General features: G+C 52.4%; 7 protein-coding genes across 7 annotated transcripts; 4 read left to right on the forward strand and 3 right to left on the reverse strand.

Annotated features, from left to right (window-relative positions):
• Window positions 1-294: 294 nt before the first annotated feature.
• Window positions 295-1656, forward strand: BU25DRAFT_344289 (uncharacterized protein; the record flags this gene model as incomplete). Its single annotated transcript, XM_033702995.1, has 3 exons — window positions 295-500; window positions 547-1100; window positions 1157-1656. Coding segments are annotated over 3 exons (1260 nt in total), but the record flags the coding sequence as incomplete, so codon positions are not given.
• A 1495-nt stretch (window positions 1657-3151) lies between these two features.
• BU25DRAFT_422742 (uncharacterized protein) lies at window positions 3152-5718 on the forward strand (the record flags this gene model as incomplete). The annotated part of the gene is made up of 9 exons (XM_033708171.1): window positions 3152-3281; window positions 3456-3679; window positions 3731-4345; window positions 4392-4630; window positions 4740-4866; window positions 5017-5251; window positions 5388-5472; window positions 5506-5623; window positions 5674-5718. 9 exons carry the CDS (start codon window positions 3152-3154, stop codon window positions 5716-5718), a joined length of 1818 nt encoding a protein of 605 aa, XP_033560360.1.
• A 205-nt stretch (window positions 5719-5923) lies between these two features.
• Window positions 5924-7111, reverse strand: BU25DRAFT_412003 (uncharacterized protein). Its single transcript, XM_033706693.1, has one exon. It carries the CDS (start codon window positions 6981-6983, stop codon window positions 6117-6119), a length of 867 nt encoding a protein of 288 aa, XP_033560361.1. The 5' UTR covers window positions 6984-7111; the 3' UTR covers window positions 5924-6116.
• A 3621-nt stretch (window positions 7112-10732) lies between these two features.
• Window positions 10733-12879, forward strand: BU25DRAFT_102613 (uncharacterized protein). The gene is made up of 3 exons (XM_033700257.1): window positions 10733-11543; window positions 11620-11958; window positions 12024-12879. Exons 1-3 carry the CDS (start codon window positions 10954-10956, stop codon window positions 12742-12744), a joined length of 1650 nt encoding a protein of 549 aa, XP_033560362.1. The 5' UTR covers window positions 10733-10953; the 3' UTR covers window positions 12745-12879.
• A 5321-nt stretch (window positions 12880-18200) lies between these two features.
• On the reverse strand, window positions 18201-18669 carry BU25DRAFT_102675 (uncharacterized protein). Its single transcript, XM_033700258.1, has one exon. The coding sequence runs from the start codon at window positions 18591-18593 to the stop codon at window positions 18327-18329; it is 267 nt and encodes an 88-aa protein (XP_033560363.1). The 5' UTR covers window positions 18594-18669; the 3' UTR covers window positions 18201-18326.
• A 427-nt stretch (window positions 18670-19096) lies between these two features.
• On the forward strand, window positions 19097-20623 carry BU25DRAFT_344205 (uncharacterized protein; the record flags this gene model as incomplete). Its single annotated transcript, XM_033702992.1, has 1 exon — window positions 19097-20623. The coding sequence occupies one exon, from the start codon at window positions 19097-19099 to the stop codon at window positions 20621-20623; it is 1527 nt and encodes a 508-aa protein (XP_033560364.1).
• A 962-nt stretch (window positions 20624-21585) lies between these two features.
• BU25DRAFT_422746 (uncharacterized protein) lies at window positions 21586-24123 on the reverse strand (the record flags this gene model as incomplete). The annotated part of the gene is made up of 1 exon (XM_033708172.1): window positions 21586-24123. One exon carries the CDS (start codon window positions 24121-24123, stop codon window positions 21586-21588), a length of 2538 nt encoding a protein of 845 aa, XP_033560365.1.
• Between the last annotated feature and the right edge of the window lie 1418 nt (window positions 24124-25541).

The raw sequence follows: 25541 nt of genomic DNA on the forward strand, positions 1-25541 counted from the left end.
CGCCTGTAGTCACTGGTGCTGCGATTCCCTGGATGGTAATGAGGGTAGCGGGTCTGCCTGCACGACTACATGCAAGAGCGTACGATGATCGTACGATGATAACGGATCCTGATACTGGGCGCACGTTTGTGCCTGGTGAGACGAGTACCGACCGGACTATCTATAACGCTGTCGCTTTGTTCTGCGTGATTACCCTGGCTGTCTTTCTAGGTGGGTATCTAGCTATTCTCGTCGAATTGAGGGCTGATTGATGTAGACGTCGTACAGATGGAGACATACTGACATTACCTGTAAGGTTTCCGACTAAAGATACTTCGCAACAACGTCCTTCGCAAACACAACTTCACCTCCATGCTGGTCGTCGTTCTATTCATCTTCGGCTTGGGCTTCATCATCTGCGCCTCTATTGTACAAACAGGTCAAGGTCTACGGACACACCAACTCTGCTATGCATCCGCGATGATATGTCTAGTCTTCTATACCAGCAACAAGCTGACCATGTACGTCCATCCGCACCGTTCGCCTCAACTTAGCTCATCATCACAGTTACGTCTTCCTCCTCGAACGTGCTCGCGTCGTCCGGGCACCCTTTGTGCCACGCCTCAAAGACCGCGTCTGGCTATTTGGCATGCTCATCATTTGCGGCGGATTCGGCGCTATTGCCATCGTCGGATACATGTCACCTATCGTCGAACTCAGTAAACTGGACGGTCGCTGCCGTATCGGCCTTCCGCCGCAAGTCAGCTTTCCACTTCTATGCTTCGATGTTGTGGTCAATTTCCTGCTTACTGGCGTCTTCTTCTGGCTTCTCCGCCCGGTTCTGGATTTCCATGGCTTGTTGAAAGCAAGCACATGGTTCGGCAGCAGGGTCACGAGCAAAGTCAAAAACAGCGTTAGGAAGAGGGAGATTGAAATGCAGAGTGCGTTGGAAGGAGCGAGTCTCAAGTCCGCGATGAACAAAAACATCAAAGCCCTATTATGGAAATGCCTCATTGGGAGCACACTCGTCATGCTCCCTACTGTCGCGAACATGACGCAGTTCTACATCATGAACAGCAGAGAACTCGGCTGGGTTTGTCTGACGATTTGCACGCTCGATAGTACGTCCTCCATTGGAACTCAAACCGCCATCGACATAGCATGCTAACAAAAACAGTCTCTTGGGGCATCATAATCGTCAACTGGCTCACCATTGGCTCCGCGGAAGCAGAAAACAACCTCACAACCCTAATGTCGCAACGCACTCTCCGTAATGATCAACCAGGCAGCAACAGCAAATCAAATCCGCACAGCCGCTTCGACATCGGGCTTATTACGCACAACGAGGAGCCGTCCCAGGAAATTCAAATCCACGCGCGGCAATTGTCGGCTACTACGGCAGAAGTCCCGGTCTTCTACAAGGCGGCGAGTTTGAAGGATGAAGGGGTTTTGCTCAGGCAGGATGGCGTGAGGGAGAGCTGGATCAAAGAAACAGATACCAATGTGGAGATTTCAAAAGCGCCGCAATTGAGGGATCCGGAGAGGACGTGGGGGAAGAGTAGTATGGGGTGGGCAGAAGGGGGCAAGACGTCGATTACGGTTAATGATAGGGTTGTTAGGGGGCAGGTGAGCGAGGATAGTTTGGAGCCTGTATGGCATTTTCGATTGTTTGCATAGTCTTTTTGGGGTTGAAGGATATGTTATGGTAATAGGCATTGTAGGCATTTGGGGACGGAAATTCTGCGACATAGTTGGCGTAGCATATACCCATTCATTACTTCCCTCCTTGCATCCTGATCAACAAACAAAGGGCCCATCAACAATTCCAGCTCGACTACGAACTACATCGAACGATCACCCTCCTCGCTTCTCAGACTCGAAAAGTCTGCGATTGGCTGCTAGGGGAGCTGCAGGATCCTGAAACGCTTTTAGCGTTGTTGATAACAGTGGGGTGGAATAGGTGCGTGTGAAGGAAGCCACAGTGACGTTGCGGGGAAGCGATAGAGCGTGGTTAGTGGCGAATGGAAGGACCGCGGTGGAAGGAGTGTGGTGGAAGGAGCGCCGTAGCGTTGCTAAGGGAAGCAGCCACGAGGTATGCAGCACTTCATTGAGTATCTTGGGTGAGACGAATAGCGTTATATGAGTGATTGGGACTCGAGAGCAAGCCCTGCCGCAGAAGCATCGCCAGGTCTGAAAACTCTGAGATCACTTATGTCTGATCGATTCCCGTTCAAACGTTGGAATTTAACGTCCGTCAAGCGTGCCGGGACGCACGGTGTAACGGGACGTGTTCGCACTTCAGAGCCTCGCCATCTTTTGTTTGCAGATATACAGACCTGTGGTAATGTATCAGTGTTCTGCAGCCATTTTTCCCTAAGTGCATCAGACTGATAAAAATTGGCGCGGTGTTGGCCATGCTGTTGATCATTCCGTCAATGCCGTCAATCGACCCTTCGTCGATACCCCCTGTCCATTCGCGCATTAAGAGGTCTCTGTAAGGATCGGAGGGCTTGATAGAAAGTGCGATCAAGGAAGATTATGTCTCGCGGCTCGCAAGGCTGCTTTGACCTAGGAAATATGCAGTCCAGGAGTTTCGCCGGTCAAGAGCAAAGATCGCACAAAGTGTTCCAGCGTGTCGGGCCTTACTAACGTACTTGGCATACAGCCTCAGATGTCGCTGTATGCTTTTGTAACAAATTCGACGCTATACCCACAGCAGATCGACGGCACAGCTATGGCGCAGGCTGGCGCCTTCACAGCCACGTGCCATGCCCCCGCTTCTCAGATAGGGGCGGGTCGGCTCTCTTCCGCTGTTCAGCCCTGCGCATGGCGTGGTGCATGCTATGAGCCGTGCCTGCCCCACTCTAGGCCGTCTCCTACCACCCTCACCCTACCAGGAACATGGCAAACAACATCAGCCTGTCATTGCGATCCTACTGCGTGTTATTACTTTCCAGCAGGCCCATCAGGTGCTGTACATCCTTTCGCCTCCGTCTCTACTTGCTGACCTCGAACGCAACAGGGAGACTGGTGGCAGCTCTCTCGCGCTCCCAGGCTGCCGCTTCAAGTCTCCCAAAAGTTGTCGCTACTGCATACACCTACCACGCATCTGCGCATATCAATGCGGCTCTTAGCGTACAGAGAAGATGGAGATTTCAGTGTCACCACCGACATGGTTGACGAAGTCGCAATACCTTACGCGATCCTGTCTCATACTTGGGGAGCGGAGGCGGAGGTCACCTTCGAAGACCTTGCAAAGAACGCTGGCAAGAACAAGCCTGGCTACAAGAAGATCCAACTCTGTGGAGAGCAGGCAAAACACGACGGCTTGCAGCACTTCTGGATCAACACATGCTGCATCAACGAAGCTTACAAGGCTTAGCACTCGCTAGCCATACAGTTCATGTTTCGCTGATACTGCAACGCAGCTCGCTGCTACGTCTACTTGTCAGATGTGTCTGCTTCCCCTCTTACAGCTGAAGCCGAAGCGAGCCTGCCGCCGTGGGACTTCGAGTTCCGAGGAAGCAAGTGGTTCACACGCGGCTGGACGCTGCAGGAGCTTCTCGCACCTGGCATTGTCGAGTTCTTCTCACGAGAATGGCACAAGCTCGGTGACAGGATATTACTGAAGTCCCAGATTCACGAAGTGACAACTATCCCACATACAGCGCTCAAAGGGGCCCCCCTATCTCAATTCAAGGTCAGCGAGCGGCTTGGGTGGAAATAAGATCGCCATACGAAGCTCAAATAGGATGCAGCGTACTCTTTTTCAGGCGTCTTTGACGTTGACATCACGCCAGTCTACAGTGAAGGGGCCAAGGAAGCATTTAGGCGGCTTCATGACGAGATTCGGAAGCTGGAAGCGTGCCTTCGTGACTTACGTCCTACCGACCCCCGTAATGATAAGAAGCGCATCGAGGAGACTAAAGGTGGACTGCTAGCAGATTCCTACCGTTGGGTCCTTGACAACGCCACTTTCCAGCAATGGCAGCAGGACCAACGCAACCGACTGCTGTGGGTGAAAGGCGATCCTGGCAAGGGAAGGACGATGCTGCTCTGCGGCATCATCGACGAGCTGCGTAGCTCACTGCCTAAGACTGCCCTTCTAGCGTACTTCCTCTGCCAAGCGACCGACTCACGCATCAACAACGCCACAGCCGTGCTACGAGGGCTGTTGTACATGCTTGTGCGCCAGCAACCGTCACTTGTATCGCATATCCGCAAGAAGCACGATCACGCACGATCACGCAGGCAAAAGCTTGTTCGAGAATGCGAATGCCTGGGTAGTTATGACAGAGATCTTTGTGAACGTACTACAGGACTCACAGTTAAGCACTACCTACCTAATCGTCGACGCACTAGACGAGTGCGTCACTGACCTGGCAAAACTGCTTGACTTTGTCGCAAAACAGTCATGTGCGTCTTGCCGCGTCAAGTGGATTGTTTCAAGCCGCAACTGGCCGAACATCGAAGAACAGCTAGAGCGGGCAGAAGATAAAGTGAGGCTGAGCCTTGAGCTGAATGCAAGTTCGGTTGAGGCAGCGGTTGAAACTTTCATCCAGCGAAAGGTGGACCATTTGGCACAGGAAAAGCAGTACAAAGAAGAAGTTTCCATCCGCCGTGCTCCAACACTTGATGTCGAACGCCAACGGTACCTTCCTTTGGGTAGCTTTAGTGTGCCAAGACCTGAAAGCGACACCAAAATGGAACGTGCTGAAGAAGCTTGTATTATTTCCACCCGGACTGGACGCTTTGTACAGGCGGATGATGCACCATAATTTGTCAGCAAGTGCTGGCATCGACCGCAATCTTGTATCGAACTGTGACTATCCCGAGTTGACTGCGCTTGTTGAACCGCTTGAAGACTTTGTCGACGATCTGGAGTCGGTGCGGGAGATTGTTGGCCTATGTGGATTGTTCCTTAGTCTGCGAGATGACACAGTCTACACAAGACTTTCTCTTTGCAAATGCATATGACGAGATCTTTCCACATAGAACTCTGAGAGCAAAGTATCTATACTGGCTAGAAGGGCTTAGTTTGTGCAAGAGCATAGGAAAAGGCGTGGCTTCGATGTCGAGACTATGTCCTCTTATCCAGGTATTGCATGCACAGACAATGTACCTGTAATTTGTACTTCATGCCAGACGCTCTCGTCAGCAAGGTGTCTTTCAAGCAGCAGAAATGTGGCTGAGACTTGTTTAAGCAGCCGCTCATGCACATCTTTCATCCCGTTGACTGCCTGCGCCCACCAGGTTCCTCCGCTGGGCGTTAGTATGCTGTGATAGAATGTGTTGCGCACGTTTCTTATAGTGCCGTAATTGTCTGGGAACTCGAATGGTTTGAGGGTCAGGTTTTTTTGGGCGGCTTCTAGTGTTTCTGAGATTGAGTTGTGGTGGTGGGTGAATAGGATTTGGTCTGTTGCGAGGCTTGAGTCTGAATGATCGGGAGAAGAAAGGGGAGTCAATTTTGGGCTCTGCGAAAGACTCGGGGCTGTAAGTATTCGTTATCGCGACGGATGCGTGTAGATCCGCGAAGACGTGGTGGAAGTACGGGAGAATGTGTTCGACGTCTCCACGAGTCGCGGTGATGTGGTGCGTCTCCTACGATCCTTCGAGGTTGGGGCAGACGTATGGGACTGAGCTCGTAAGTGACTTTCGGTCACGTTCAAGTCGCTCTCGTCCTACTTCAGCTAGGTCGGTGGCCCAGTCATCTTCGGCCATTTGATCCCCATGAGCTGAGTCGACGCGCTCCTTCTTGTTGAGCGAGGACGATGGAAATGAGTTGTCTTTGCAAGGTGCATCTGAAGTGGCTTCAGAAGAGCATGTAGATTTTTTGGTTATGGACAGCGCGAAGGACTTCATTATCGAGTGGACAGGATCTAGATCGAGTGAGGGGGTATGAAGTGCCGGTACTTCGATATTCCGAGTTTTAAAAAGCATCCTTGCGTTTGAGTTAGTGCGGTTCTATATATGAAGTAAAGTATTGGAGATTTGAGTGGTAGTCGATTAATGGGAGCATTGAAGAGTGAACCATGGTTCACTACAAAGACCCCGTCGTTGAACCACTGTGTACTGCCCTCTGGCTTCCGGCCCCCGATATGCTCTTGAACAACGCATGATACCTTTATTCGGCCAAGTCAAACGTACTCAACCCAAATCCCCTGCACACTCTCATCACCCTCATCGAGCCTCTTCCTCGTACCCAGCGTCTTCCCCTGGCCAGCCGTTGCAGCAAGCACAACATCCCCATACCAATATCCCGTTTTCTCCAGCCTCTTAAACTCATCCTTATCCTTCGGCAACCTCAGCACCACCCTCGCACCCTCATCCAAGCCCTTAACATCCTTCACCCTCGACGTCTGGAAATACACCTCATCTCCCCTCCTCACCCCCTCCTTCCCAAATAGGTGTGCGTACACATCACCTGTTTCTTTCAACAGCTCCTTATCCCGCACAAGCACCGTGATCTCCTTCACGCCCAGCACTCCAGAAGAGTGTGTTGTCTTCTCCTCACTCAGCGGCACGCGGACTCGTCGCTCAGTAATATCATGACAGAAAAACGGCACCCGCCCCCTACTCTTCTGCCCCCCATCCTCACCCTTCGGAAACGTGACAGCCCACTTAACATCCACGCCATCCTTCCTCTTCCGCCCACCCTCAACAGGCTCGTCGTGACTCCCTTCCTTTCCACCTATCGCCTGCCAGCTATCATTCGGCGAGGAGTTGTTAGTCAGACACCAGTCCTTCCAGCCGAATTGATGGACGCCGGTGGCCCACCAATGTTTGGACACATCGGTATTAGGGTTGATGAAGCTGACAAGTTCGATGTAGCAGCCGTCGGCCAGCAGGATCAGGATGTTGGAGGTCAGGTTGTCTGCGTGCACGCCGCCGGGTGTGAGGGCGAAGTTCTTTTCGAAGGAGGGGAGTTTGGGGAACTTGGTATTTGGATCCACCGGCAAGAACAAGATCAAATGATCGAGGGCCTGCTTGGATGAGGTCGCCATTGCGGTCTTTGCAAGATTGGATGATTGAGATGCGTGTCTGGAGTACTTCGAGTCCTGGGGTGGTGTGGTGGACTCGGGGGTTCTTATCAGTTGCTCAAGGTGTTTTTCAGTGAGTCATTCGTCCCGAGAGCCAAGGATCAGCACAGTCGTTGATGTATCGTATTATGAGGATGTTGACTGTATACGAATGGAAGTTGCGATCTCGACAGGGGTCTGTAGCGGGATGGGGCTGGTCTAGCGCAATTTCCTCCCGCTGTCACATCATTCCTTCTCGCAAACTCCTTCCTTTGCACTTTCACTTGTCATGATCGAGCTGAGTCTCGAGGTTTGCAATGTCTCGCCACAAGATGCTTCCTAGAGGCAGCCGTTAGCGTAAGTTCTCACGAACCTTGCCACACGCTACGATTATGAGCAGGCGCTTCGGTGGACGGCGGTTCTCACGACGAAGACACCCCACATACATGTAACGCTTTCAGTTGCTCACAAGATCTTCAAACATTACGACTGCTACCATGAGTGGTCCTACGCTTGAGTTCATATCTAACACTCAGCAACAGCGACCTCTGCCTTCCAAAATTGCTGAGCTCGCCACCTTTCTTTAAACACTTTCATTAATGTTCACATTGGAAGAAAGCAGTTTATCAATATCACTGCGGCTTCCAGGCCCATCGTTTGCCAAGGTTCTGGTATCCAAGCACACACTCGAACGGGTCGATGTACTTCGTATTCTAGCCACCACAACAGAATCGCCATCCTCCGCGTGCAGCTCCCATGTATGGTGAACAGTTTCAAAGGTCAATCTTCTCTGCGTCTTGTTTTCGACCGAGGAACACCCAGCCTCGCAAGCGCTGCTCGCAATCGCCAGGTATCGATTGCTCGTCGATAACATGGCAAGACATCAAGCCAGTAGCAGCAAGCAACCTGGCAGCTATACATACGGACTTCCCGGCTTGTCATCCCAAATCCCTGAACACAACGGGGGTGTCTGGTTCACGATGGGGGTTTTTTTTTCAGAATGCGTAGCCCGTACTCTGTAGTGGAAGGGTCGTCCAGAAGGCCTGGAATGAAGACCTTCACTTCCGCGAACCGACCCCGCTGTACCATATAAGGAAGTCCCCTTCATGTCTTTTTGACGACATCCACAGCCCGAAAGATCAACCGTGCAGAACCAAATGCAGTCGTTGTGTCTGCTGCACTTGATTGCTCTACATTCATTCGCACCAGCTGAGCAACAAGGTGCGTTCACTGAAAGACCTTGCAGGAACTTGTGCTCACAAGTGGCACAGGCGCGTCAAGATGCCCTTCTAGGAGACCCACACCAGGGACCTGGAGTAGAGGCGCAAGTTTGTCTTGGAGATGTTCCTGCCGTTGAGAAACAAGCTGTACACCACGTAAGCTGAATACCGCTATGGCTTCAGGGTCGCTCCATCACAGGAGAATGATGAGCTCATCAGTGCCATCATCAAAACTATCCGTCGACTGAGCAAAGAGTACACGCTGTTCGCTGCATCCAACGTACAGGTGTTCAACATGTACACAAGAGTGCTTCTGCCCAGCCAAGTGCTGGAATGATTGCAACCAATCGTACATCTACTCATTCGACCATGACGACAGGTACGTGGATAGTTTTCTTGCACCGACGCAGCCGCCTCCGTCCCACATCAAGCCGGGCGTTCTGTTCTTCTAGGTCATTTAGTATGTCCCAGTGACTCGCTGACGCAACATATCACTAATAGTCGCAGACTGGTCCTCGGATGCAGTTACCGTGTATTGTAGCTAGTGGTATAAACACGTGCAGAGCATGATGCCGGAGGAAGCGCGGAGGTATTCGACATGGCTCAGAAGGTCTCACAACTTCCAAGTACCACGAATTCGGAATCGAGGATGAAAGCCCGAAAGCTTTAGAGAACTGCTACGTCTGTGTATGACATTGTCTAACGTTTAAAATCCAATCTGACTCTATGAATCAATCCAACTCAACTTCCCAGATTGACGTCCATCCGTTCAAGTGAAGAATGATGATCATCGAGCTACGCGTGAAGGGGTCCACTTCACCCAGGCGCTCCGACGAAGCTACTGCTCATCCGTGCTGATCGTCGATTGCTTGCTGACTTCATAACAAGACAGCAAGCCAGAAGCAGCAATCAGATCTAACGATACATGTCCAACATATTGCAGGCGGCTCCCTGTCATGAATGGGTTGGTGGTGCATGATGAGCGTCCGTTGGGCCTTGCCAGCGGATGCGGGTTGCGACCATGCTAAGTGAAGGTCTGCTTATTGTAAGACAAATCCTCCACTTTCACAAGTTGGACCTCGAACCCTTTACAAACCCTCAATTTTCTGCTTCTCAACTTCTATACTATTCTTGGCAGTCCACTTACCTTTCAACACTTCTGATATCTCTTTAGAAGGGCCCGTGATCCTCACTTCATCGCTAGCCCACATTTGACTGACAGCCAGCAGGGATAGCTCCAAGATGCCGATGCTCGAGACGCGGAATCGCGACCTGGTTCTAAGCAGCGGCTGAAGTCGAGTCTACCTGATCATATGTTCCCTCCGCCAGTCGACAAGGGCAGGACCACGCAGAGTGAGTACCGGTATGGCTTCAAGGGTGCGCCGAATCAGCGAGACGACAGCGTTATACACACCATGGTCAAAATTATGCGAGTACATTGCAGGAACAACATGCTCTTTGCTGCCTCAAATGTTCGAGTCTACCACATGGATTCTACGCAGCCTCTCGCTCCCAGCACTGCCGGCACCGCCAAGCTCTATGCTTTTAAGCAATGGGGCGTGGAGTTCCCCTTCGCCACAGGAGTGACTGTGCACAAAGGAAACCAGCTGCTCATAGAGAAAACCATCATGATTCGGTGCAAGGAAAAGGGGCGATACCAGCACTCAACCGTGGATGTCGTTCAAGACTGACCTCGAGACATTTTCGATTCTGGATCATATGACCTCCAGAAGCTATCACAGCTCCACCTCAGAGCGCGGTCAGAAGATCTGGTGGTCGACGACCGGACAGCACTTCCGTCTGAAGGACATCCTAGCAGAGCTCCGCCGCAAGATCTATCGCTAGGCCCTAGACGAGAACGCACCCGAACCTCAACAACAACGACATTGTGGATCTCGGAATGCACCCTGTGGATGAGGGCCCAAGCTATGTCCGTAATCAGCCCGAAGGACTGGACGAACTCGATGTGGTCCCTCGTCCAGATCCACCCAAGCTCCACACTACAACCACGAGCAGGACCTTGCGTTCATCGTCGGGACACCTGCATGGAAGTAAGCTGCCCTGCCCTCATCACGCTCTGCCTCGGCACACTGCTCGCCTCGTTGCAAGCCTAAGGGGCTGGAATCGGTTGACCATGACGACCGCCATGTCGAGCCTCGCCCGCCTCCCTCCTCCCTCCTCCCTCCTCCCTCCTCACCTGTTTACCAGGCCGATGCTGAGACTGGGATCTATGGGGGTGCTCCAGCCCAAGATTGAAGGTCACAAGCCCTTGCGCTCGGCTAGGATGCCATGATGCGGAGAACTTTGCAAGGAATGGAAGTAGGCAGCTGCATACTGGCGGGACGATCGATGGTGGTGAGGAAATACATGAGGATACATGGCGAGATGATTGAGAAGTTCGGATACAGATGTTGAGGGCAAACTTCTCGTCCAAGAGCATCCTGTGAATAGCCATCTGTTCTTCGGACAGACGCAAGAGCAACGACGCGCTTCGCATCAACGACAGCGTTACCCCGATGGGTAAAGCGATAGTGTGCACTCCATTTCCACGCGAATAGACGGTATGATGTTGTCGAGTTCACGTCCTCCTGTGATGTGCGTATGCAGACCCACTCCCCCTTGCGCAGGGTCCAGGGCCTGCGCCCATGCAACAGGCAAGCACAATTCTGTGCGCCTTACCCAACAGCACGCCTTAACATGCCTTCCGCTCCCTCCTCCGCCATGCAGCGGACACAATGAACAGCTTCAGTTCGCGCCCCTTCGCCCGCAACACGTCCAAAACCTTCCGGCCGGCATTCGACTACTTGAGCAACATCTCGCGCTCCGCCATCCCGCTCCCAACAACCGCCAAACAAACATCCAAATTCAGCACAGCCGCCACGCACCGCCGCAAAACCACGGCCGACTCGATCGATGACACTGACGACGACACCGAACACACCGCAACCATGGACAACAGACGCTCCCACTCGCGGCACAACTCGCAAGAAGCGGGGGGCCGCGCGCCCGCCGTCCCGTTCGTGGACATGGGGTCCCGCAGCTCCTCGCCCTACCCGCGTTCCCGCAGCGCCGCCCAAAACGAGGACGAAGACGAGGAGTACGAGCTGAGCAGCAGCACGCGGCCGCTCGTGGGCGGCGGCAGGAGTACAGAGTACGAGAGAGGGAGCTGGAAGATGATGTTCCGGCAGGGCGGGCTGGGGAGTTTTCTGTTTGGGACGCGGGTTGGCTGGCAGATTTGGATCGGGGTGTTGGTGTTCTGGGTGGGCGGGTGTGGGTTTGGGCTGTTGCTTATGAACCGGTTTGTTATGCTTACGGGGGTGTATAAGTGAGTACCTCTCGCCGCTTAGGGGTGTGGTTTGGGAAGGGACGTGGTTTGGGAAGGGGTGTGCTAACGCAGGCAGATTCCCGTTTCCGCTGACGGGTACGTACGTGCAGCTTGTCCTCACGCACTTGCTGCTCATCGCCTTCTCCAGCCTGACGCGCGGTCTCGGCAGTCCGTTGAGGCGGCTGGGACTCGGCGCTGCTGTTGCGCCAGCGATTCCGGTCGCGCCGCAGGGTGGTGCGTTCAGGAGCGTGAACACAAAGGCTGGGGTGGCGAGATTCCTGCGCTGGCTGAGCAATGGCTCGGGGGGCATCGCGGGCGGTGGCCTGTTCGAGTTCGACTACAGCACCGCCAAACAGGTGCTTCCGCTGGCAGTCGTCTTCGTCGTCAAGGTCCTGCTCAGCAACTTCTCGTTTGCGTACGCGTCCCCACTCCCACTCCCCCTCCCACTCCATCATCCCAAACTGACAACAACAACACCAGCTACGCACCCCTCCCCGTCTACCAACTAGCCCGCATCGGCGTGACCCCCCTCTCGCTGCTCTTCTCCTGCATCCTGCAAAAAGACAGCATCTCCGGCTCCACCCTCTCCGCCGCCCTCATCGCAACGCTCAACCTTCTCTTCGCGACCCTCCGCTCCAACGTCCGCGTAACATGGGAGTCCATCGTCGCCGGCGTCTTCTCCTCCTTCTTCGCCGCCCTCTACCCGATCCTCCTTCTCCGCACATACCGCACACTCCTCGCCGCCCTCGTCCCCCAAGACGGCGTGCTCTCCGGATACCCGACGCGCAGCGACGAAGAAACCAACCGCGAAGAAACACGCGCACACTACCGCACTTTGCACTACACCTCCCTCCTCTCCATCGCCCTACTAACGCCCATCGTCCTCCTGTCCGGCGAGCTGGCCAACATATACCACAACATCCCCTTCCTGGACGTGCCGTTTTTCTGGCTGATGATTTGGTGCGGCGCGATTGGGAGTTGGGCCGTGTTTAGTAGTACCCTTGTGATGGTCAAGGCGACGAGTCCGCTCAGCACGACGTTTGTTAATGTGCCGAGGAGTGGGGTTCAACTGATGCTGTTGAGCATGTTTAAGATGCCGGCGCACAGTTGGGTGGGCGTCGCGCTTTGTTGGGCGAGTAGTGTGTGGTTTGCGGTTAGTAGGAGCAGAGAGTCCGACAGGGTTAGGCTTGAGGGGAGATGAGAGCGGGTTGGAATGTATATACAGTGACAAACGCAAAGCATTGGAGCCAGACGTCTGAGCCACAAACCGCGAGCTTGTGCAAGTTGCACCTCGCTCTCCCCAAACGCCCGCTTGCCAACGCTCATTACTCCTCACGTGTGCAATTCGCCCCAGGTGGGTATAAAGCTCTGTCCTTGCCTTACTTTTAATCTTCTTTTTTCCCCCACTCATCGCACCTCTTGTTCAGCGAGATACCGCGTGGTCAAGTCCCATGAATTCGCCAAATTGTGATGCGCCGCGACTATGTCTTTCTTTATGCTTTCAGCAACAAGCATCGTTGCTACACAAAAACCCGGCGGCGATACGACCTCTGTCTGTCTCTCCTCAGCCCGAATAGTATCCATTATATGTCTGTCAAACACCTCGAAGCTTTGCAGTGTCTTCTGCGCCAGAAAGCCCTCAGCACCCACCAACGATCGGTGGTTTGCTGCCGTCAAGGAAATACTAAACCTCGGCGACGTCGACTTCGACTCTCAACACATTCAACTTCTTCTCTGTCTCAGTGAAATGCCAGAATGCCCGCGACATGGAGCATCAAATGTTGCAGTAAATGCAATAAGTGAAGGTGTAACCGCGCAGGGCAGTAAGTCAGGGGTAACCGCGCGGAGCAGTAAAATCGGTATATATTGTTGTTGTTCTTGTTCAGTGTTCTGTCTCTTTCACCGGGCCCTCAGGGTCTGTTTACATGACGTATCTGTCGTCCAGACAGAGGTGGAAAGGGCTTGTTGGAAAGGGCAAGAGCACTGCGCCAACACACATGGCACACATGACTTCTATACCTCCATTAACCGTCACGCCAAAACTTCGGTAGATGCACCACATGTTTGGCTTCCTGCTTTGAACGACCTGAGTCTTTGCCACCTTTGCTAGACGTCCTGGAGGGCTTCATCTGTGCCTCCTTCACCTGGAAATCACGCAGTTTTCACTACGTAGCTGTGAAGTCCTTTTCTGTAACGCAAAGAGCTACAAGGAGAATCTCGTGTCTTCTACTTCCAGAATGCATCCCACCCTTCATCCATGGGTTGTGCCTTTCAGCAGTTGTGGCAGTATGAAACCCCGCCCTCGCTCTCGTCTCTCTACTTCCCAACGCATCACGCTTTTCCGTTTAGATAAGCAGTTGCATCGAGGCACCAAAATCGCAACCCGCTGGAGCTGTGCTCTATCGCCTGTTTGGAAAAACGCATTTCTTTGTCACGTTGAAGGCCTCCGAGCGATTCTGTATGGCTGTCCGTTACTCTTCTCTGCTCAAATTACCCTTCCTCCTACTGTTTGCTGGTTCTCTTGGGTTTCTCTGTTCCCAAAAGGCGACAAGGAGCGAGTCATGTGTTCCATGCGCAAAATGGTGTGATGCGCCCTGCAGCTTCGTGAGGTATAAAGTTTTGTCCTCAGCTTCGGCAGGTAACTTTTTTCTCACACAATTGCATCGGTGTATCTCACCAAAGGCCATGATCGAGCTCCGCCATGGAGGTCTGAAACTCGGTTGGAAGAAGAAGATGTTCTGCTCCCTGCCTGAAGCAACTTATATCTCTGCCACACTGCAAAAGCGCATGCATCAACAACCATATCTGCCTCTTTCCCCCTCTAGAGATTGGCATCTTCTGCCACATAACTGTGGATCTTTCTCTTGTTTATAAAGCTATCTAACACTTAACTATGTCTTCTGCTCCCAAAGTAACCCCAGTAAGGCATTCTGCTCGACAGCTTCCTGCCGTTGCGCACAAATGCAAAGCTTGGAATTCGTCGCATGGAGGCTTTGAGTAGCTTGCATCTTTGCTGCAGTGATAATAGTCCCGCTGCCACCCATGACTGCTGCCTTCCTCTGCTCGAAACAGCTTAGAATCCGACCGATAGGCGGGAGTTTTGTCTTCCAGAAGTTACACAGGGGCTCAGAATATCTTCAGTTTGAAACCATGCTCATGAACTCGCATGGCTGGCGGCTTCCCGCCACTCTGCGGGTGTAAGAAGCGCATCTTTGCTCCAGGACCTTGACGTCTTACAACTCCCACCGTTTTTGTGTCTCAATGCAGATCTCTTATGCACTTGATATGTAGGGAGCTTAATTTAAATAAGAAAAGGAAAATGAAAGTAAAAGGAAAAAGGACAAAGGACAGAGGACAAAGGAAAAAGGAAAAAGGAAAAGGAAGAGAAAAAGAAAAAGGGAAAGGAAAAGAAAAAGAAAAGTGCTAAAAGCGCCATGGCGTTCGCTCTCTGCTTCGAGCAAGGTAAAATTCACCAGCAAAGGCGATTTCTGTTTTCTTCCCATCCAAGAAACCCCACCTGCCATCATGTATATGGCTTCTGCTCTTGAAAATGCAATAGGGGGGACGTTGATGCCTTCTACACCCACAGCACAGTCATAGCATACGTATGGTCGGTGGCTCCGCCGTACTGTGAGGTATAAAGCTTAGGCTTCGACATTGAGGTCCTCACCTGTACACACCACGCCTCTCTTCTGCCCAATAAGAAAATGGGGCAACACACGCTGCATGGAAAGCCAAAATTATCCTCTTCAGTACACATGTGTTCTTCGCTGGGCCTTAAACTTACATCTTTGCCATGTTCAAGGACTTCATTCTAATCGGAGCCGTGTTTGTTTTCGACCTTCTCCTGAGAATGGTTGTGCCTTTCGTTTTCCAGAAAAGTCCAAAGTGTCCCTTGGTGTCTTCCGTTTCAAAACTTCACTTCTTCACCCCATCATCTCTGGCTTGCAGAAGGTTTGGAAGGAGAATAAGTTTCTCTTTTTTAACTTTCACCACGCGGATTCGTCTGTCTTATCTGTGGCGGCGTAGGCCGCTGTAGTACACTGATAGCTACGGAGAACGACAACGTAGGACTATCGAGTTGACGGAATATTGCGCTGAGTTGCTATCTAGCCAGGAGAAGACAACTATATACCTGACCTGTAACACATTAGACTGGGTAGCCTGCTACGGGCATAGCCAGACCTTGTTCCGACCGATTGGCACCGCAACATTATCAAAAAGAAGATCTGTGTATGGAGGTCCAAGACAACATTCTGCGAGAACTTGTCCTGCTTCCTTCCTCGGTTGTTGAGCAAGTTCAAAGCCCCCTCCTCACTCTCAAGGTACTTTTTCTCACACTACGTCCCTGCTACCCCAACTACAAACGAGTTCGAGGTCGTCTCATGAAACGCCAAAAGTCGATTAGCTAGTGGACATGTTCTTTGTCTTCTGCTGTAAGCATTTGACATTTTGCTGCCTTTGAAAACTGCAAAAACTGAACTAAATGTCTGTCTTTCTCCACCGCAGAGACTGGGCTACTCGGATTATCCAATGCGGCTTCTGTTCTATAAAATCCACACCAGATCACTCTTATAACTTGACTTTCGACGTTTGTGGCGTTATAAATGTCCTCGATATGCCGCCCGTATTCGTAACTCCAAATTCTACTGGTTCATGGCTGCCCCCCCCCCCCCGTCTACCGAACAAGTTTGTGCTTGAAATCTTCGGTTCGAACTTTCTTCTAATCATTATTCCCCCCAAACAGCCGAGGTCGATACACATGATCAAGTCTCTATCCGGTCGCTCCACGTGTTTCGGGTTGCGGCTCCCTCAAATTGGCCCATCTATTATGAAAGCAGTATCATCAAGACAACTCTCGTGCTGTTGTCGTTTTTATAGATGTGAAACCGTCTTGATCACATCAAATCCCTCTGAAAAGCAGATTTTTAATCTCTGACAATCGCCCGAACCGGGATGCAGACTCTTCAAAATCCTTCGTAGAAGGAGTTAGGTGTAAGAATGATTGCCGTTGCTCAGCTGTAAATCTGCCTCCATCCACAACCTTTCTTCTTTTTTTCAGAATTCACGCTGTTCCTCGCTATATCGATTGAGATCAACGCTCACTCTAACAGCGATTCTGCGACACGCTGCCGATAAGCACAGCTAATTGTGAGCTATGCATGCTGCCTGGACCAGACTGGGTCAGCTGAGCCTAGATGTCTCAGTTATTGTAGAAGTCGCGCGTAATTGGAGAGAGAGTGAAAAGTAGAAGATCGTGAGATGACGCCGTCTCCTTTCCTTACTCGTTACTTGTCGTGTCCAGCGATCCAAAATACGAAATCGATCATGCATGACAGCCGGACAATTCGCGTTCCCCGTTTTATGTGGCATCTCGTGCCTTTCTCAGATCTTAAGAACCGTACGGCTTTCCTTCCTCCTTCCCCAAGCTACACTGTCCGCCTTTGAAACAGCTCAACACTGACATCGTGACCGCTGAAATGGGACCTGCTTCTTTGAATGTTTTTGCACCCTTGCACCATCATGGGAGCAACTTCACAAAACGCAACAAGCAAGTGCATGTCCTGTTTTGACTGGTCTCACCCTCAGCGCTGTACCAAATCGTTCTGCAAGTATGCGATGCATCTTTTGTCATCAGCATCAATAAACCTTCTCTCGTACCTTTTGTCGGAAGCTCATCGCTGCGTTCTGATGGCTTCGAACCCAGCCAGGATATATCTTATGTCGTAGTTCTACGACCCGAGCCTGTAAGGCACACTGGAACCGAAGACCAGAATGCCATCGGTCGTGCCGCATGTTTGTGCGTTCGGTTTGCTCGGAAAAAATGGAGCTGCCGTCAATGCTCTGGCGACTTCAGCTCGGTGACGAAGCTGGCGTTGTTGACACCATACACTTGACGTCAGCGTAGAAGTTACTAGCATGCTGGTCTTTATAAAGCTCGATACGCTGATCGATCTCTGCTAGTAACTATGCTCCGCCTTTTTTGATCTCAAAAGCACCAGTCCCTGTACCGATGGTGACCAAGTTTCCAAAAGAAGACATATATGTCTGTCCTGCCCGGTCGTCTACAGGTAATGATCCATATGCGAAAACTCGCCGTATTGTCGAATACTTAAGTGAGCCTGAGCTTCCGCATGGCATCTAAATTTCGGTGAATGAAAACCATGTGCGCGCCTGCCCAGACATCAGCACCGTCTGCCTGTGGCGGAAATCTTTGGCGTTCTCTCAGATGGCTTTAATGTATTTTTGGTGGCTTTCAGCTGGACACATGCTACCGAGTCAAAACAACTGCCAAGAAGAGTGTTTGAGAGTGCTGTGTGTCGGACGATGGTGTATAAAAGACATCGTTCCGTTCCAATGTGCGTTCCTGCATGGTCTCTCGATCTTGAAATGTTATCAGAATCTCTCGGGGACAATGTCCATATCTGTTCCTGCGTGTCGCCAACTTCAAGGATGTGTTATTAAAAGTCAGCTACCCCAGACGTATGTTGGCGCGTGTCTTCATTGTTCTGTAACCCCGAAACAACATTAAAATGGTAATGAGCAGAAGCTGAGAATTCACAGCGACCAAAAAGCAGGGCACTCAGAGCCTCGTCTCCTCAGTGGTTGTTTGAGTGGCGGAATAGATCGGTAGCTCAATTTCGGTGTGTTCTGAGGACCTCCAAATGCTGTTCCACCGGTGCAGTGATGGTTTCCATCATGAATGCGTGGAACGTCCAAAAGCACGAACGGAAGAACCGATATCTCCAGAAGTGTCAATATGCTTGCCTCGAGAATTGCACGTCAACGATCCATGCTTTCCCCACTGCGGTGTCCAAAGATAGGGGTATTCATGCCATGACTGCTATCGGCGCTCGTGCCCAGACCCAAGTATAAAGTCCCGAGAGCGTAACATACGGGCCGGAAGATCAGTGCGTGCCCGTGTTCTCCTGTGTAACATCGGGTGCGAACCAGGGTTGATACTAGCGAACATGTGTGGCACGCTGACTGAGACAGCAATAGTGACACAAGGCTGGAACCCGAGGCGGTGAAGCTTGGGTCGCACAGCATGCATTGACAGCGTGTCTCGGGTACGAGGTGACATGGGTGTTGAATCCGTTCTAGCCAACTTTTGGAGTAATCGGTGCGCAGGGGTACGAGCAAGGACGAAGGTGGGTCGTAGAGCTTTGAGCCTCACCTCAGCCTCGGCCGATTCGTATCGATAAGCAAACGCGCTAGTACTTCATTGTCCGCCACCGCGGCGATGACGTGAATGAGACTTTATTTTGCATCTGTTTCTGTCTCAGGATTTCGATTCTTGTGTTGCATTCTGTATGACTGTATCTCTGGCGACAAGTCCCTATACCTGCGCACGCTGTTTGCGCGCAAACCGAGCCCGAAATCGTCTGGTCCCAGTCCAGCTAGCTACCAGTGGAAGCAGGAGGCGATTCGCAGACGCAGCAACACAACGACAAGATGATACCGGCACGCAAGAGCACAGGGAAGAACGGCAGGTGGCCGTGAAGGACGAGGAAGAGGAAGATGAAGGAGCATTCACCCGGCGCATGCGCTCAATGAGCGAAGAAGCCCTCGAAAGTGGCGGACATGGCGCACGCAAAGCCGTAGAAGAAGCTGGCTTCAGCGCAGAACTCAAGGCCCAGCTCGAGCAACGCATAGCTGCAGTATCCCTCCAGTCTCCTGAAGTGAACCTCCCCGCCTCCGCCTCTCGCCACACACGCGACCTCGCGACGACCGAAGCATGGACCGGCACCGAGAGCATCCACGACGCCTCGCTGCGCATGCTCAACGACGCCCACAAACCGCTGCGGATGGGAAGACGGTCAGCACCGGGGCCAGCAGTCCAAATGCCACAGAACATCGACACAGGCCGCAGGCGCAGCAAAGCGGGCCAAGGTCTGCGCCTGGCTAACGCCCGCGACCGAACAAACATATACGCCTCCGTGCAGTCCGATGCCGACCTTGAAGAAACAGAGCGCCAACAACGGCTTCAAGCGTTGAAAGACCGTTTCGAACCAGGTGCGCGCGCCATCGTGCCCGGATCGATCCAAGGCCTCGCCTCGCTGGCAAACAAACGCATCGAAGACGCCATCGCCCGGGGGCAATTCAAAAACATCCCGCGCGGCAAAGGCAAGAACGTGGAGCGGGATCACAACGCAAACTCCCCGTTCATCGACACGACAGAGTACTTCATGAACAAGATCATCCAGAAGCAAGAAATCGTGCCGCCATGGATCGAAAAACAGCAAGAGCTGACGAGCGCCGCGTCGAGGTTCCGGAGCAGGCTAAGGGTGGATTGGAAAAGGCATGCGGCACGGATGATAGCGAGTGCGGGTGGTTCGCTGCAAGACCAGGTGCGGCGGGCGGAGGCGTACGCAAGGGCGGAGCAAATCGTCAACCCATCGAGAGTCAAGAAGGAGATTTTGACGACAGTGGACGAAGACGGACAAATGTCGCAAATCTCACTATCCGGCGAACTCAGACGCTCCTCTACAGACCCCTCACGCAGCACCCTCGTGTCTGAAATCACCGCCGAGAAAACTCCTCTCGACTCCGGCGCAGATTCCGCTCCCATGGCGACAACAACGCAAACCATTCAGGTCCCGCTCAGCGCTCCCAGCGCCTCTGCTGAAGCCTTGGTCACTCCATCCCAACCTCCCTCCTCCCAAACGCCACCAGCCACACCACCCGCCCCCCTAACCGTCTTCCGCGACCCCCTCTGGCTATCAAACGAAACTTCCTATCTTACCGTGGCCATCGCAGATTTAAACTCCAAAGCACGATCCTACAACCTGCAAGCCCCCGAACTCGCCCGGAAGCCGTACTTCAATCTCGACCGTGAGCTGAAAGCGTGCTACTCGGACGTCGCTCCTCTTCTTGCTGAAGCGATATTAGATAGAGCTAGGAAGCCGGCGAAGAAAGCGTCGGAGAGTTTTGGGCAGCAGCTGAGCGAGCGGGGGATCATGGGGACGTTGGGCGGTGGGCCGGTGAAGATCAGAGATGAGAGGACGACGAAACAGTACGGTTTCAAGCAATTCTGGAATGACTTGTTTGCGCCGAAGCCGAAGGACCCGTGGGCTTGAGCACGCACCCTGTCACGAGCAGCGTGCGCTCTGACGAGGAAGGACAAGTCTAGAAACGCACCATCTGCTTACCACCAGACCCTCCTCGTTGTGGATCTTAGTTATCTCCAGGGTGTATCTGCCTGTGCTCACCAACAGAGTTCCTCAAGACAAGCCACATCACCGCTTTCATCCTTTCACCTGTCTGCCATTCGAAACGAACGTCCTACCCCAATCATGGCGTGAAGTCGCAAGTGACGCCGACATACTCGCGCTCACACTCACGGCTTCCCACTTGCTCCTCGCGACAGTCTTCTCGCCACTCTATCGCAAACTAGGAAAATCGATACGTCTGAACCCAGATGTGAAGTCGAAGTGCGATCGACATAGCACCGCTAAAAGCCCTCCTATCCGCGTCGTTCCATCTCCGCCCATGCAGGGAAATCTTTCGAATAAGCTGTAGCAACATAAAGCTGTATGGTAGTTGGCCAAGGTATTGTGTACAGAAAATCCCAATCACGTTCAAGCAGAGTACGTGGCAGTGACGTGTTATGGTTTTAAGCCACGCCATTCCTGATTTCGTTAGTGCCTGATTTCGTTGATGCCTGATTTTGTTGGTGCCTGATTTCGTTGGTACCTGATCACGTTGGTGCAAAAAGAAGAGTTGACAGAAAAAGCAATGCCGGCTTCGTGTACAGATATGGGTCTGACTGCATACTGAACTATTATCATACCATGGGCCTATCCAGAATTACCAATACATCCTAGCGATGATCAGCAAGAAGGGCCGAAAGATTTGGTATGTACAATACTGACCAGGTATCCAATTCGAGTGCCGACCTCGCATTTCATACTGTTGTCTCAAAGACGCAGATGATCGACGATGGTGATCAGTCACACTGCAGGTCCTGCATGCACCCAGGCAACGCATGAGCACCTCGGCGCATACCCGAGGAAGGGGACCTTTGTGTCCCTCAATCCTCCTATCTCCTCGCCATCCCAGTGTTCGATACTCGCCGAGTGGTGCTGTTAACCGCGCTGTCCCTTCTCGCCGCCCTCTTCCTGTCCCCACCTTCACTACGCCTCCCGCTGCCAACGACCCTTGCATTAGGCAATGAACGCTCGACATCCTTCACGTCTTGATCTGCCTTTAGCTTGCCCTTCGCGGGCAATGGTTCACCTGCCATACATGCGCCCGCGGCAGTGGCGCGTGTCGATTCCCCTGCACCGTCGTATGGTTGACAAAAGCAAACCCGCAATGCGTGAGCAGCAAGAGGGCCAAGCACATCTTCTCTGTACCCACCTTTTTGAGTTGTCGTTTTACCGGTATGAGGATTTCTAGCATAGGTGTTGTAGCTGTGAACATGTCGCTTCTGCAAGGTCCTGCCCTTGGGTATCGAAGGAGCAAAAGACTGAGCTGCCGCCAGTGCAAGGAAGCGTGCTTTGTAGAACTTTGCCTCGGCTTTCAGGTTGTGCATAATCAATCTGGTTGAGCGGTGTGCCCTATCTTTCCCGTGTGGATAGAAAATACCACTACGCGGAGTGAGGCTGTTCTCGCGCACAATACCGTCGCAGCCCTTGAGTGGTCCCTTCGGGGTAATAGATGACTCACAAGAGCTGATCTGGGACATCTCAGGATGACGGTAGTTGTGATGGTGCCGCAGATGCGGTGGAAGTGGAGTCTTCTGGGTAGGGGGGGTGGTCATGGGCACCAGAGGTGGTCGAATAGGTAGGCCTCCAGAGGGCGAGGCTGCGTTAGCATTCTGCTTGTTGTAGTAAGACGTGGTGACTGTTGGTGAGCCGCCATATTCCGATGGACTGGTACCTTGAGGTGAGCTGCTTTCAGGTTGAATAAGGTTGCCAGATGGCGAGTAGAACGAAATCTTCGGCGTATTGTAATTCGGGCGCACGATCCCAGATGCTGCTGCTATAGGTAGTAGAGAAGTCAGTGCAGACGACGTGATTGAACGACATGGGGCGTGAGTTGGCACGCTTGTCTTTACAGACTCAGGCGACTCCGAAAAGGATGCTTGCCGTTCAAGCTCTACCATCTGTGGTGTAAACCATACAGGCGTTGGCGGCGACTGTGAGCGGCGAATTGGGTGGCTGAAGTCATGTTGCAGGTCAAGGTCAACACCCAAAACTGTTCCGGAATATGAGGTCGACATGGTGCTACAAAAGCTGGTGTTCTGGCTTGTAAAAACCTCCCTTGCGCTGCTCGCTTCCCTCAGCGAAGACGGACACCCACGATATACAGGAGCGCCATCGAACGTGTATCGAGCTGAGGTGTCAAACGTGTCATGATGGGACGTTGAGGCTTGAGCTATACCATCTCCTCGCGCCACATCGCGTGTTCCTGCGTGTACAACGGGCGTCGAGAAGGGCTGCTCATGCGAGCGCGTTGCAGCTCGATAGGGCAACGCAGGAGGTAAAGAGCCAAAAATAGTAGTTGATTCGGGCGCATACGAGGGAGATTGTACTAGAGGCGGGTGCGCGCGAGCTGAAAGCTCGATAGCTGAAGAGGAGATTGCGCGATTTCTGGTCTGATCTTCCGGGGTTGGCGGAATAGCCGCACCTTCAGATGCGCGAGTTGAGACATTACGACTGCACTTCGGTAGATGAGCAAACTCAGGACCCTGGTCTTGCTGACCAAGCTGTGGGCTGCTCCCGCAGGTAGAGGGTGGGCTCTCTCGATGCTCCATGATAGGCGCATGCGTCATGGAGGATGATCGAGACCGAGTCCTTGAGACGCCCCGCACGTTTTGCAAAACGCCACGAATGAATCCTTTCACTCCTCGGCTGTCGTGGTCGAACAGCTCATCGCCAGAATGAGATGATGGAGATTGTTGCAGCTCAAAGCGGTATGATGTCAAGGGTGTGGCGGTGCCGCTTGCTGGATCTGCTGCTCCATGTTCCTCGTCCAGCCTTGCATGTGGCACAGCCACTGTGGAGATATCATATTCTCGAGCCAGATCCTCCTGTATATCATGCAGAGCCTTCTCGTCTAGACTGCGTGATCTCCGTCGTGATCCCCGGTTGGGCGATGTATTTTCCGCGGCTTTGATGGATGGGAAGCGGCCCACGCTAAGCAGCGATCCATGCGAGTTCAGTGTAGAATACGAGCCCTGCTCAATGATTGTAGCAAGCGGAGCTCCATTGGAGCGATTTGCAAGACGTACGGCAAGCTTATACGCGGCGGTGTGACATCTGGCTTGCGGTTGGGCATCATCAACCGGCGTGTCGTGGGCTGCAGCAGCTCCTAAATTGCATGTGTAACCATCATCGTCTGATTCGAAGTCGTCCTGGTCGCCGAGCAGTGGTACGTTTGTGTCGAGGTACGTCTTGTAGAATGTGAAAGGATCCAGAGAAGCTGCAGCTCTCGTCTCGGCTCGGATGATCCCACGTACGCGGTTTTCCACTGCAGTATCGGTTTGATATGGTGGGTTGCTGGTTATGAGGACAGGGCCTTGATGATGGCCGTAAGCCAATCGACTGGAGTCGCAGAGCTGCGACGTGGCCATTGTGTGCGTCTCCGGCTCCAGCCTGGAAGGAGTGCAAGAATGAAGGTGCACGGAGATCAGGCAATCATGGCGCGTAGGAAAAACATATCCAGACATGCTGTTGCCAAACATTGGGTTGATGGAAGGAGGTTCAAGGTAGTTGCTGATCGTAGACCATTGATAGCAAGAGTGGTATGTCAACAACGGAAGCACCTTCCAGCACGCAGTTACCCGTTGAGGATTACTTCATGTTCCTTCCCAGATGAACCGCTCTTGCAACCTTCATCAAGGCTCTGCAATAATGCAAGGACAGCTACGAGCCGGCAAAAGCGACCAAGTCCCAGCATGCTTTCGTCTCGGGCTGAGTACAAATCCATTGGCACCGCTTCACGCACCTGAAGCCGAGTTTTTGTTTGCATCTTCGCGTAATTTCAAAATTCAAAACCCAAACCTGCTACTTCTGTGTGTGCAAGTGTTGTTGTGTCTTCATAGTACCATTTTCCTGGTGAGGCCAACAAGAACCAATAGACATAGATACTGTGAGAGTCCAGAGTTAATGCAGTGGTGTGAGAGCGACAACTGTTGCCCTGGGCTTGGTGACTCCCTGTCAAGCTGGAACTTCGCTTTTTGTTGCCCAGACTAGCTACAGTTGCATGCGAATAACCACATAGGGCAAAAGAAGCTGCAGATCAATAAGAGTATGGGTACCCACCGAAATGAGCGTAAGTCCTAAGATGATCGTAATGTTTGCGGCATATCGTAACACAGGACGCTCTTTGGCGTTTATTGGTTCATTTTCGCATTATTCGTTCGTGCACCCTTGCTCATATAGCTGGCCTTGCGACAGTTCGTACTAGCGTGAGAGCGGTCGTCTTCCACGTGGAGAAAGGTCGTGACCAGAGTAGGCGCCGCAGCCGTACGTCATGCAGTACGAAGGGAGCGTGATGAGTTCGCAGACGCGCTCATGTCCTCTGGAATTCACTCCTTGGTACGCTGTGCCGAGTAAACACGAATGCTGTTATAAACCAATTCGTGTTGGCGTTTGGATAGGCGGCAGCGTTTTCGTTTCTTTTTCTGCTAGCTGCTTGAAGCGTCATCGAGTCATGACAGTCCAATGCATAGGTGTGGCGTACATTTGACTCGATAATGGTAGGCGTAAAAGCAACAATGCGGGAGTGCCTCACTTGTCGTGGAGACGAGTAGAGCGTGGTCCTGCTGAGATGGGCCAATGCAACCCGGTAGGCCTCACAGACTATTTCGGATTGGCTGGGCTTTTCATCCACGCGTTTAGCGACTCAGATGTCGATATCGTGTCTAACACGGAGTTGGAGGCGGGACCGCAACTGCAAGGATTGTCGAGCTGCACAACGTGATGTGCAAGGGCGAAACTCTCGGGTGCTCGATCACCAATCGACGCCAGGACAAGCTTGCATCACAGT

This window comes from Macroventuria anomochaeta, assembly GCF_010093625.1.
Source record: "Macroventuria anomochaeta strain CBS 525.71 unplaced genomic scaffold BU25scaffold_22, whole genome shotgun sequence".
Classification (NCBI taxonomy): domain Eukaryota; kingdom Fungi; phylum Ascomycota; class Dothideomycetes; order Pleosporales; family Didymellaceae; genus Macroventuria; species Macroventuria anomochaeta.

What these genes read in the sequence shown, in the direction of transcription:
- BU25DRAFT_102675 (XM_033700258.1), bottom strand. Translation starts at nt 18,593, where the DNA reads ATGCTGTGCGACCCAAGCTTCACCGCCTCGGGTTCCAGCCTTGTGTCA.
- BU25DRAFT_412003 (XM_033706693.1), bottom strand. Translation starts at nt 6,983, where the DNA reads ATGGCGACCTCATCCAAGCAGGCCCTCGATCATTTGATCTTGTTCTTG.
- BU25DRAFT_102613 (XM_033700257.1), top strand. Translation starts at nt 10,954, where the DNA reads ATGAACAGCTTCAGTTCGCGCCCCTTCGCCCGCAACACGTCCAAAACC. An exon ending in ATGCTTACGGGGGTGTATAA is followed by an intron (nt 11,544 to 11,619) that starts GTGAGTACCTCT and finishes TAACGCAGGCAG; the next exon opens with ATTCCCGTTTCCGCTGACGG. An exon ending in CTCAGCAACTTCTCGTTTGC is followed by an intron (nt 11,959 to 12,023) that starts GTACGCGTCCCC and finishes CAACAACACCAG; the next exon opens with CTACGCACCCCTCCCCGTCT.